The following is a 12,681-nucleotide window of genomic DNA, read 5'->3' as shown; positions in this document are numbered from 1 at the left end:
ATTCAACCGCCAATCTTCCAATTACATTTCACACATTTCATTGAAAGCACATTTGAAGGGGATCTTTAAATAGTTGGTATGAAAAGGAGGAATGATTACAGCGAGGAAACCTCTTTCACTGTTCATATGGACACTTGACAGTTGTTTTAAGAGACACTTGAAAAATTCTTAACCTATCCTTTAATTCAACTCAGCATGTTTTCAGAGCCAGGCTGAACACAAAAAGCCTTTGAAACAAACAAGAAGTGGAGCTGGATGGACCTGGACCTGACAGCGTATCATACGTAAGAGATAGCAAGTGTCTGTTGATTTTATATATTAATATCTAAAATGTGAAACTGAGGAGAAGAGGGAGGAACACATTTAACACAATTCACTAGGGTTTGAGGGAATCTGACAGGATGATCATCTATATACAGTCTTACTGACCACTTTGCTCTCGCCGTGGCTGATGAATTCCTTCAGCTGTTTGAGGGTGGCCAGTCTGCGGTCGCGATCATCCTCCCTGGAGACTCTGCGCAGGAGGTTGGCCAACCGAGACTCGTCTGAGTGAGGCATCCCTCTGTCTGCAAGAATATCTTTGCATGTCAGTAACAACAGATACTAGTGTGGTTATAAATGCTAATTTGGATTATTATTATCTTGCCCTGCCGACAATAATGTATTTGCTGCCATGGCTATCGCATTTTTGGTTGATTTTTTATGACATGACCCTTTTTTGTTTGCACTGTTAGGGGCAGTCCACACCAAGTACGTTAACTATAACAATAACTATAAATATATAGTTTTAAAAATCGTTCCAAATCGAGTGTATGGCGGAATCCACACAACAACTATAACGACAACAACAGTGGTGAACGATATCATTGGGATCACTTTCAGAGTAAGGATAGAAATGCTGACAGCCAATCAAAATCCAATCCCTAAACCAACCATACAGCACCACAAAATCTCCATCTAGTCTGAAATTCCCAGCAAAACTTTCAAACCTCCATACCTATATCATCTTAATTCTAGAAACTGACTGATGACTTTATTTATATTAATATGGTTTTCCTCTTTTCTCACCACAGACTGACACACTGTAAATTGGAGCAGAATGATAGGTTTAGATAGGTTGTCTCTCTTAATTATACAATGATGCTGGAACTTTGTACTCCATTATAATCTAAAAAACTACAACATTAGTGACCCCTTTAGGTTTCAGATCCATGCTCATACCGTGTGTCCCAGCCACAGCGCAATAGAAGCTGGTGATCTGTGCACTTTTGCACATCATGCTTCAGCGTCTGCTACCGTTGGTCGGTCCAGTTTGGTTTGTAAATACTGGAACATCACAGCAACTAGAGTCCTAAAATACTTCTGAGCAACACACTAAATCACCACCCGTTTTCCAACCCATATCCTTCTGGTTTTCTTTTTCTTTCTCTGAGCAACGTAAAGCAGTAACAGGTCATCAACATCCATTTTCCTAAGCTGCCGACACAGTTGAGCATGCAGCGCGTGCTTGCCGCCACTGTTTACAAAACGTTATCGTTCATATTTGTGGATGTTCACATCGTTATCATTCTTGGTGTGTACAACCCTTTATTCCCCAGGTGGCTGCTAGTATTAACACTGAGTCCATTATTTGAGGCTGTAACAAATGTGTTTGTTACATTGATAGAGAGCTGCAGCCCATACAAATGTAGTCTATCAGTAAGAACAGCCTGTGTACTTGAGAGTAGCTGATACTTCACAAATTAAATCCTTCATGATATGAACCAGTACCACAGCTATTGCTGTTGTCACTAAATGTATTATATCTTGTTGGAGAGCTCACCCTGCGATTTCCTCATGTCCTTTGAAGCTAAAGCACGGTTTCCATGCTGAAAAGGAGTCAAATCCGCTGTCACGTCATTGGGCCTCAACTCTTGCCCCAGCGACTTCCAACCAAACGTAGTATCACAGACACCTTGACCAGCTTCATATCCACCTGAAGGAAACAAAACATGTTGGCTTAGAGCAATTTATTACAAAGAAAGCCTAAGCAAATAAGAGCATTTCTGACAACACAAAGCAAACAGGAGCTTTAAGAGTATTTATTTTATGCATAATTGACATAGGGAGACAGACTGCTTATCCCCTGCCTCTACTGGTGGATAATTATGGTAGAGCAATTCTATTGAGCAACTTCATTCATCTTTCTCTTGATCCATCTTTCGGATTCCGGAGGAGTGGCTGCACTGGGAGCGAGCTCCTGATTACATCTCAAACTTGGACCCAAAAAAGAGGGAACATTTTGCAAATTAACACTAAAGAATCTTCAGAAAGGACCCTATAGAAGAAGTAATAGCATTGATCAGCAAGAACAGAAGAGAATACATCATCTTTGAATATATTTTTCAAATCAAAACAACTAGCTAGCTGTCAACTGCTAACTGCTGTTACTAATATTCCAAAGGAGATAAAGCATTAAAGAAGCTAACAGAAGAGGTTTTTTTCTTTTTGTAAAAACAAAAACAAAACTTAAAGGATCCTTGCTGGTAATGTAATCCATGCATGCTGGAGCCTCTCTATGCACCCTGGACTCAAGAAGCAATGGCATATGACTGGGGGTCACTCATCGGGATGGGGAGATGGTAAGCTCATCCCCCTGCTGACTCTGCTACAAGACCAGTCCAGGTTTCCAAACATAAACATCACATGGATCTTCTGGGGTTCCTAACCGCCTGGATGGCAGCCTTTTCTCCTTGCTGAGGTTGAGAGGATGTTCCAGCTGCACTGGGCCGGTGCTGAGGGGCTTAAGAGGAGCTTCTACCCTCTGGCCACTGGGATCCTGGATGAGATTGCTACATAGGACTAGTTCAATGCAGTGTTTCATCAGCAAAAACACCTGGGCTGTGTTTCATGGAGTGCTTTTTGGACTACTGTTGGTACTCATTGCTGTATTGCATGTATGTGTCTGTCTGGCCAGAGCGATCAACATTGATGGAAAACAACTGGGACACCGAGTGATTGGGCTTGGGACAAATGCAAAATCATCAGCTCCTTAAAAAGCTCCAAAAGCAGAGATGCTTTCCAATTTGACATCATGTTTGTCAAATCACACAAAGATATTATTTATTAGATATTATTATTGCTCATTTAATTGACTTGTCTTTTAAAAACAGCTCCTTTCCTGATGACTGGAAATGTGCGATTGTCACGCCTATTTTTAAATCTGGAGACCGCCTTGAAGCCAGTAACTACAGACCAATAAGTATACTGCCAGTACTCTCAAAGGTTGCTGAGAAAGTTGTCATTAAACAACTGACGACATTTCTTAATACAAGTAATTTTGGTCTACATTGTATGCAGTTTGGCTTTAGAGCAAATAATTCCACCGAAACTGCTACCTTGCACTTAATAGAGCAAATTAAATTGAGACTTGACAAAGGAGGAGGAGTTGGAACTGTGTTTTTAGATCTGCGTAAAGCATTCGATACAGTCAATCATGATGTTTTAAATTTGAATCTCTAAATTTATCTTCTCATCTAGAGCACTGGCATGGATGTCTTCATATTTATCTAATAGGAGACAATGTGTTTAAGTTGAAACATGTTAAAAAAGCGGTTAAAACCATAAAGTACAAAGCAAATTTTAGACATTAAAAACTGTCTCTCTTTGGACGCAGCCAAGATATTTATGCATGCTATGATTCTTTCCCATATGTCTTATTACATCACATGTTGGGGGCAGGCTGGAGAAACAGCCATAAGACTTCTCTAGTCCTTATACAAACAAACTTTAAGAACTCTGGACAAAAAGCCAATGCATTTCCATCACTGTAGGGTACTGGAGAAATACAATTTACTGAGCTTTGAGAATCTTAGATTATTCTGGTTTAAATGGTTTGGCCCCTCTTCCACTATGTGACTTTGTGTACACTTGCTCAGTAAGTTCTATTTGATCCTCCAGAATATCCTCTATACAAGATTGTACCATACCATTTCGTCGCACTGCATTTGGGCAGTCAGCTTTCTCTGTGAAAGCCACAACTCAGTAGAATGCCCTACCTGATGATATGAAGAACTGTAGTTCAATCAATACAATCAAGGCCAAATTAAAAAATCTACTAAAGACCAATCAGCTGTGTGACCACTGAGTCACACAGCTGAGTTAAGTTTACATTATTTCTGATTGACATTGTGGGTGTATGTGATGTGCTGTGTGTAGTTTTGTATTTTGTATGGTGTGTTCTTTTTTGTTTGTTTGTTGTTGTTTTTTTTTACAGATGCAAATTAGCTTCAAGCTAACTCTGGTGCAGTGCATCTTTAATGTTTCAAACTGCACACTGTTCCATTCCATAAATAAATAAATAAATAAATCTTGTTTCATAAATGTGATGGCAACTTTACACGTTGGTCTCATTTCTGTAAACAAGTTAATGAAAAAAGACACAATGGCATGTTATAAGGTCAGATCTGTAACGTTTCTGTCACACTTCCAACACAACACAAGTCAACAAGAATGCCGTCAAATTAATGTAAAGCCTGCAGCAGCACAAATTTCAATATAAATTCATGTCTCGTTCTGTTTCTTAATTTTTCATTTGTACCCTCATGGTGCTGGGCACACCACCTCTTGACATTTTTTGAAATTATGAATGATTAACAATGAAAACACCCTGCATACAGCATGTGAGCTGTATGAACTCTTAATAAATTACAAATTACATGAGAATTCATCAGTGGATTGAGTGTGAGAAGAGGAGGCTAGTGTACCTCAAGCTCATGATGGTCATTAATTAAGGCTTCAATGGCAGAATACATTTTAAAAAACATCAGTGATGCAGCCTATGAGAGAACTAAGAGAGCTCTTCCTTTAACTTGCTGCTGTTCAGAGGAGTGACAGTGCTCTATCTCATACAGCAGGTGCCAAATATCACACAAATATTGTGACTCCTTCTGTAATGCTCCTGTCATTTCTAAATACAATCCTGAGGGACATTAAGGTGAAGGACAACTCTGTCTGAAAAACAATGAAGTCGGTGATGTCATGTATCTCCATGTCTGAAAAGGATTTAATTTTCATTCATTGTGTTTGGACATCATCTGGTTACTCAATTAAAAGTGATCAACCAAAGTTTTCTGAGGTCTTCAACTACTCAAGGTCTAAACTGCAGTTTTAAAATCCTCATCATAACATTTAGAAATCCAATAATTCCAATTTTTTAATTAAAAGCCCAAAACAAGGTACTTAAACTTTTACGTTCTTAAACAGTGCTGATTGTGACATGATTTAGGGGTGATTAGTCCATTAACAGTACCAAAATGTATTGACCCAATGTCAGAACAAACTTGACATGTTTATTAAGAAATTCAGCTTGACCAAAAGGTTCCTCACCCTCTTCCTGGAGTGCATCTGCAGCAGCGTAGGCATTGCTGGGCACCGCTGGCTGGTCAGGGCAGCTGGAGGGCAACACGTCGTACAACGCTGCTGAACCAAGCTCTCTGGACTTCACGCCGTCCTGGCTGGATGACACACTGTCAACTCTGAATTCATGGATAGACACATGAAAAAAAGATCAATCTTATAACTGGAGTAACTGCATGGTTTCACACAGCATGTTCAAAATTAATTGTAGGGAGGAGTGTTTAATGAAAAATCTGTTATTGTTTTTGAAGGTTATCTTATTGGTTAAATATTATTTCACTCCACAACTCGAAACATTATCGAAAAGGTTGGAATCTCATGATTTAATTTCAGTCTCATAATCAAAATAGAAGCAATTCTCAATTCAAAATTGATTCAATAGTCAGTCCACTTGATGTCAATAGGAGACTGGCAGTTAAGCTAACTTGTCATGATGAAGGTCACTGTCTAACCAAACAAATACAGCAGAAAAAATGTAGGAGTATGCAGTAGCAATAATTTGAAAGTCTATTACAGTTGGGATGAGAATAATGAAATAAGAGCATACAATTCTGTCCACCACTGGCTGGAAAGTCCTGGTAGTTTTGTCTAGAAGTCTTGATGTTGTTACTAATCATTATGTATTTAACATAATATCTCCAGCAGTGGTATAACCCTTTATAACACTAATACCTTCATCAACATGAACATCATCTTTGGCCAATCAGAGTTTGCTGGAAGTTTTGTAAGATAATGCAGTGCAGACATATAGTCTTTAGATGGTGGTGTATGATGTATTGACAAAATACTTCACCTTCGTATTGCAAAACGTGCATATTATCTGTTCTTCCCCAAGAGATTGTAAAATCCAAAATGTGACAAGGCACTTGCCCTCAACGGAAGATAAACTAGATGACTCGTGTATGTGTGTGCACAGTACACTGGGGGCTGAACCGGCCTGTGATACACCATAATGTTATTAACAACGTACATGAACATATTTGAATTTAAAATGTAAAATGGACGTTGTAGCACAAGAGCAATAACTATTCTGGTTTTATTAACACTCTGGCAGTTAAGACAATTTCACTACAGCGACATAGTAAAAACAGTTTTCAGCTGTCTGAAAATACACAATAGTAAATGGTAAATGGACTGCATTTATATATAGGCCTAGCACTTTTCTAGTCTACTGACCACTCATGACACATGCCAACATTCACCCATTCATAAACTGACAGCTGAGGCTGCCATGCAAGGTGCCAACCCACTCATCAGGAGCAATACAGTGCTTTCTTTTATCCAAAGTGCTTTTACAATGCAGAATACGCTCACAATTTGGGGTTCAGTATCTTGTCCAAGGACATTTCAACATGTGGAATGGAGGAGCCAGGGACCAAACCACCGACCTTCTGATTACCTCCTGAGCCGCCCCAATCACAATCAATCAAAGCAATACAAGAGCAAGAACTCATACACAACACGCAGTACACTGGAATGTGCGAATCTGCATAGAAACCAAGCAAAAGTACAAGCATAGGAACAGCAACACGTGAACAATGTAATGCGTGTGCCTTACTTTGGCGTGGCTGTGAAAAGTTTATGTAGCCAAAACTCTGCTCTGAAATGGCAAGTTTTGCAAAACCAGCAACAAGTCAATTCTAAATGTATTCATGCCAAACAGCGTGTTGACAGACTAAACTGCCAGAAGGCAGAACAGTTCAGAGTTCAAACACCTAGTTAAAGTAGGATAAACCTCTGCCCCAGTATTGCAAGAGAACTTGACTAATAATAAGCTAAATCACAGGGGACCATAAGACAATGTATAGCCATATCAGTTATTTATTATAATTTCTCTCAATCCAGACCACAAATGTCTGTTTTTAAAGATAACCAGCCTAAAGAAAACAGACTGCAATGGTTTTATTTCATGACAGATGTTCTTTTCTTTATTTATAGGGCCAGTAAGAAATGAAAAAAAAAATATCAATAATGAATACTGGTCATACAAAGTTGAAGGTACCTCTCTGACACAGTAACCTACTGTGCCTAGCATTATAGGCTTTTAGTATTTTCAGTTCAGGGATGTGGCATTGGATTTTTATTGTATGTGTTATTAATTGTGTGCATCTGTGTGTGTAAAAAATGTATATAAACCATCTACATTCATGTCCCACGATTGTATTTCATAAGTTTTAGTCCACTCTCACCAAGGCCATCGTACACATGTATAAAAATGATAAAAGTTTGATTCCACACAGGACATCAGTTTCTGTAGGGATCCATGTTGGGTCACAATGTCTATTTGTTAAATTGCTCCTTGGTTTGGGGAGTGTAAGGGATATTTTGTATTGATTCCAATTTTACCTTGACTTTGCCCGCCCCTTAGTGTCTGAAGTTTTCGTGGTACTGAATGTAAACTCAATGCATGTGGAGTGGACAATGCTATCTGCTCCCAGCAAGTAGCTAGTCAAAATGAAATGGGTTGACAAGGTGTCAGACATGATGCCCAAGGAAAACATGATGAACAAACTATATTTTACAAGCGTCTTTTTGTTGTGATATTGTTTGTAGTTATAAGTCTTACTGGGGTACAAAAATGAGCCATGTGGTATCATAACTACACTGATAAAGATTCAGTAGCCACCTTAAGTGCATGTTCCCACCAAATTTTAATCAATCCACAATTCCACAAATGAATTGCCACACAGCAAACTTGGGCCCCAAGGGGTCTTGAGGGTCGGGGCCCTGAGCAGTTGCCCGCTTTGCCTGGTTGGCAATCCAGCTCTGTTGATAACTAGGTTGTAATTAAAAAGGATTACTTTACACCTGACGTTACAAATGTCATGACATGAGGTACATTGACACAAGTGGTGCTAGCTCAGGAGTTTGGTGCTTCATTCGTTGCTGTGTCGACTTTGCAATCGTTTATTATAAGTTCAAAAAGTTACAAGACCAACACTGTCATACATTTATATGTAAAAAACGTTTTAAAAATATATCCGGAAGTTCTTTAGGAAGTTGATAACGTTACAGAGGGGTGGCGTCTTCCCATTTTTAGCTAGCTTAGCTGGCTAACATTAGCCCGAGCGAACAGTATTGTAGTAATGCTAACCAGCTAAACTAACACAGGAGCCCACATATGACTACCTCGGCGCATTGTGAATGTAAATCACCCTGTGGTTATTTAAAAATCACTCACTTGATTCATCACTGGGGCTCATGGGACGCAATGATTGTATGCTAACGTGTCTTGCATCGCATGCTGTCAAGTTGCCGTTAACGTTAACTACGTTAGCAGCAGGCTGGCAATATTTAGCTAACCAATGCTAAACAGACTGAGCTAGCGTTAGCGCCGGGCTGAGCAGTCAACCCCGGATAAAACTCTTTGACATGGAGGTATATTGCGTGACAGGATGATGACAAAACTATTGTTTCGACTAGACTGCATATGGGCAATTCTGAGTATTTAATGTTATGACAAAGAGACAAACAAGTATTTCCCACCCATGTGGCCACAACTTCATAAAGCAACAGAGCGTAGGCCCAAAGAGTCACCGGACTAAATTAACGAGCCTCCCCCGGAGCAGAGCACCAACCTGGGCTGCCAGTCATTCCAGTGTGGCTGCAGTTTGTGGGCGCCGCTGAGCCGAGACCCCGAGGCTTTACGGCTCATTACCTTTTGGAGAGCTGCATGACCCGCTGGCAGCGGTAACCGTGTCTCTCCTCAGGCTTACTTTTCACTATTATGTTATGTCAAGTCTCTCAAATCGGTTAGCAAATCGTTGTTATAGCTAGCTTACGGTAGTGTTTGGTCGGCCTTCTTCGAATTTGAGGGAGCAGCAGAATCTCCCTTACTTTTTTAATAGCGCCCCCTATTGGCTGGCCACGTCAGATAAGCTTTATTAATTGAGGGAGTCTCCGATCAAGATCAAGAGATTCAAATCTCTAATGCAAGAGAGACATTACAACACACACAAGAACACAGCAAGAGAAAGACATACACATACATACACAACACACACTAACCAGAACTATCACAAATATGAAAAATATCAGTGAGGAAAACATGTCAAGCTCCATTAAGGTTTATTGTAATACCAACAAGTCTGTCCTGTGATCTGGTGTCACAGTTAGTTGCTTTGAATTCACCTAAGGAAGTTAAATATTTTGGCAACTTAGATAGCGAGGCATTAAAACACAGGTATGGTGGGGCCTTCTAGATGTTATTTGTGATGACCATCTGACTTTTTTCATGGTCCTATAAGTCGAATGGCATTGTGGTGAATAACATGAATGGTTTAAAAGTTGCAGCATATCAAGTGTGTATGATCCAGTGTACATAACAGTAAAATGTGCTTCCAGAATGATGGAGTTTAATGGAGAAACAAGTTCTGTTCCAGGATAGCCATTTGATTCAAATTTTTAGATTATGCACAAGGTGTTTAATGTGTATTTTGTAGGATGATCTGCTCCATAACCAAACTTTCAAAGGATTTATAATGTATCAGTTAGATCACCACTGAGTACTGAGCAGTGTTTGAAGGCTTATCCGACACCCAAAACACTACACCATGGTGTATAATACTCAGATACAAGACTCTACAGCTCTGGATAGTTTTCATGCCGGCAACTATTTTATCTTTCCTCGCTACAATCATGAACGGTAGAAATACTCCATTCTGATTACAAAGTAATCCCCCAGGGATGTGCGCTTGCATGTATTGTATGTGATTCGCTAATGTAGTGTCTTGCCAGATGACAACCTGTTGCATTGTGACAAAAGATTAGCCTTTTTCAACTTTTTTGCTGGAGCCATCTGCCTTGGCACCCAGGTTAGCCACTGGAATGGCCTCATTCATATTAAGAAAGGAACTGTGTTTTTTCATGCATAGCAAGGGTTGGCTTGAACACAGCCTTACTGTGATGTCACTGTGTGCTGGGTTACACCAATACACCAGTGCTGCGGCAAGGTCACTTTAATGTTACTCTTTAATGTTGAGGCTTTGCTGAATTGCACAAGCAACATGGTTTGATAAATGTAGCAAATAACATTGTAGAGCGCAGGCATCCTTGTCTAGTGATGACATTATACCATTGGGATGAAAATATATATTATACATATTATTTGTAATGTTGAAAATTGAAATTTTCAATTTACTTTATCATAAGCTTTTGATCAAAATAATGATAAGATTAAGTTCTGAATATGTTTAACACGGCACACAAGAAAAAGAAAAACCCCTAAAAAAGATAAACCTTTAAGCATCACCAATCCGCAGGGTGCCCTAACACATATTAAGTTCAGATTTTATGGTTGTATGGTCTTTGGATTCACCTGGGCATTTTTAAAATATATTTTTCTATGCTTTGAGCATCACAAATGAAATTCCATTTAATGTGTGGTGGCAGCAGTTTCTCAGAGTGACATCTCAAATTTCTAATAATACCAGAATAAAATTTGTAAGCAGAGGTAAAATGACTTGGGATGGCTCCCAGCCTGCCACCACCAGAGGGAACCCAACTTCAGCACATAACATTCACATATCTGATGGGTCACAGTTATACAGAGCACATCCACCTCCTATGGAATGAATCAATGAATATAGAAACTATCTACAGTTTCACACATTCATGTTGGAAGAAATCCAGTATAAGCTGACTTCCAGGTGGCCCAAGCAGCTCCACGCCAGCTGCTGGGAGCTCCTTGGTAGAAATGGAGTCTCCTCTGTTCATATTTTCCTTGCTTATCCAGGGATTCACACTGGCAATTTAAACCATGCCTCTTTTCCTCTCCATCTTGACATTTCATTCACACCCTCTAAGCATTTAACACCAGCATCATGGAACTTTTTCTAAATGAATTTAATTTCATTGGATGTCTAGATACTCAGCAATAGAACACATTGTAACTGCTGTGAATCCAAGGTGACAGTCACCAACCACTTAAAACTTTTTCCTACCAAGAGTGAGTGCTCCCTCTAGTCATGCATTCCCATACTCTGTGATCATCCTGTATCTATGTTGTATATGCTTTTCATATGAAAATACACTCAGCTGCCATGCTGGGCAGGAGTCTGTGGTAGAAAGGATGCCTTTTTTTCCACCATGCAAGAATGGATAAGTGAGGAAACATAATAATACATTTTAAAGTTTCGTAGGGTAAAACCACCTGCATCCTTTGGTGTTTTTTTTTTATAAATTCTGATGGCTTTATAGTTTCAAATGAAGGGTATAATAACTGAATACAATTGCTTAAAATAAGACTGAGCGATAAAACATGGGATTGACTGGAAAAGATGGAAAAAGCACGGCACAGCAGTAAAATCATCTAGATTGTGTTAATCTTCTCGACCAATTTTGTTTTGCAATTTTACGATTGAATTGGCAGTTTTAGGGTATTGATGCTTGCAGGTTGGAGGTGTATAAAAGGATGTCATCAGCATATAACAATAGGTGATGTTTATACCCATACATGTCAGTGGGAGATATTTGAGAGTTCTGCCTGTGTGCCTGTCAGTGGTTCAGTGATAACTGAAACAGAAACGGGAAGAGAGGGTAGTCTGATGAATTGCAAAAGGGCAAGAAATATTTCTATTAGTTGCGTGCTAATAAATGATCTCAAACCATTTCATGAAGGAAGGTCCAAATCCTAATTTCTCGAGTGTAAACTTCATATAGGGCCACTCCACTTGATCAAACGCGCATAGTGCATCTAATGAAATAACAACAGCCTCTTCTGTATGCTTAGTGTACAAAATATTGAAAAGGTGCAAAGACTGAAATACATGTCTACCTGGCATAAAGCTGGGTTGGTCGGGATGGATAATAGAAGATATGCATTCTTTTAGTCTGTTGGCCAAAATTTTTCTAAGGATTTTGGTTTCAATGGGCAACAATGAGATGGGGCGATATGATGAAATCACTTTAGGGTCACAGCCTGGTTTTGGGATCAGTGAGATGTTGGCTTTATATAGAGTGAGCGGCAACTCAGAGGTCAGCCTAGAATGATCTGACATGTGTAAAAGCACAGTTGACATTTTAGAATCAAATAGTTTGACGGATTCTGTGCTGAAGCCATCTGGACCTGCTGCCTTATTATTGGGGAAGGAGGAAATGACTTTTTTGATCCATAAATTATACTTTGAAGCTTATACTTTTTTAGTTTTTGTTGACATTGTCAAAAAGGTGATAGAGGGATGAGGTGAGATGAGGGAAACTCTGGGTTTTCAGTTAAAGAAGGAGAGCTAACTTAAACTCGAAGTCAGTTACCATGGTAACTGACCCTGTGAAGCTGACCTTCTT

The 12,681-nt window shown here is 39.4% G+C and overlaps 1 protein-coding gene across 1 annotated transcript in view; it reads right to left on the bottom strand.

Annotated features, from left to right (window-relative positions):
* Nucleotides 1–9,211, bottom strand: part of smg1 (SMG1 nonsense mediated mRNA decay associated PI3K related kinase) — a 57,205-nt gene extending 47,994 nt beyond the window's left edge. Inside the window, exons 1-4 of the mRNA XM_042391735.1 lie at nucleotides 8,976–9,211; nucleotides 5,368–5,516; nucleotides 1,823–1,975; nucleotides 430–566 (exon numbers count right to left, since the gene is read on the bottom strand). Of these exons, the coding sequence (XP_042247669.1) occupies nucleotides 430–566; nucleotides 1,823–1,975; nucleotides 5,368–5,516; nucleotides 8,976–9,052 (516 nt within the window). The 5' untranslated portion in view covers nucleotides 9,053–9,211. The remainder of the gene's footprint in view (nucleotides 1–429; nucleotides 567–1,822; nucleotides 1,976–5,367; nucleotides 5,517–8,975) is intronic.
* Nucleotides 9,212–12,681: the final 3,470 nt, after the last annotated feature.

Source organism: Thunnus maccoyii, chromosome 18, assembly GCF_910596095.1.
Source record: "Thunnus maccoyii chromosome 18, fThuMac1.1, whole genome shotgun sequence".
In the NCBI taxonomy this organism is placed as follows: Eukaryota; Metazoa; Chordata; class Actinopteri; order Scombriformes; family Scombridae; genus Thunnus; species Thunnus maccoyii.
This window is presented reverse-complemented; position numbering and strand designations above follow the sequence as displayed.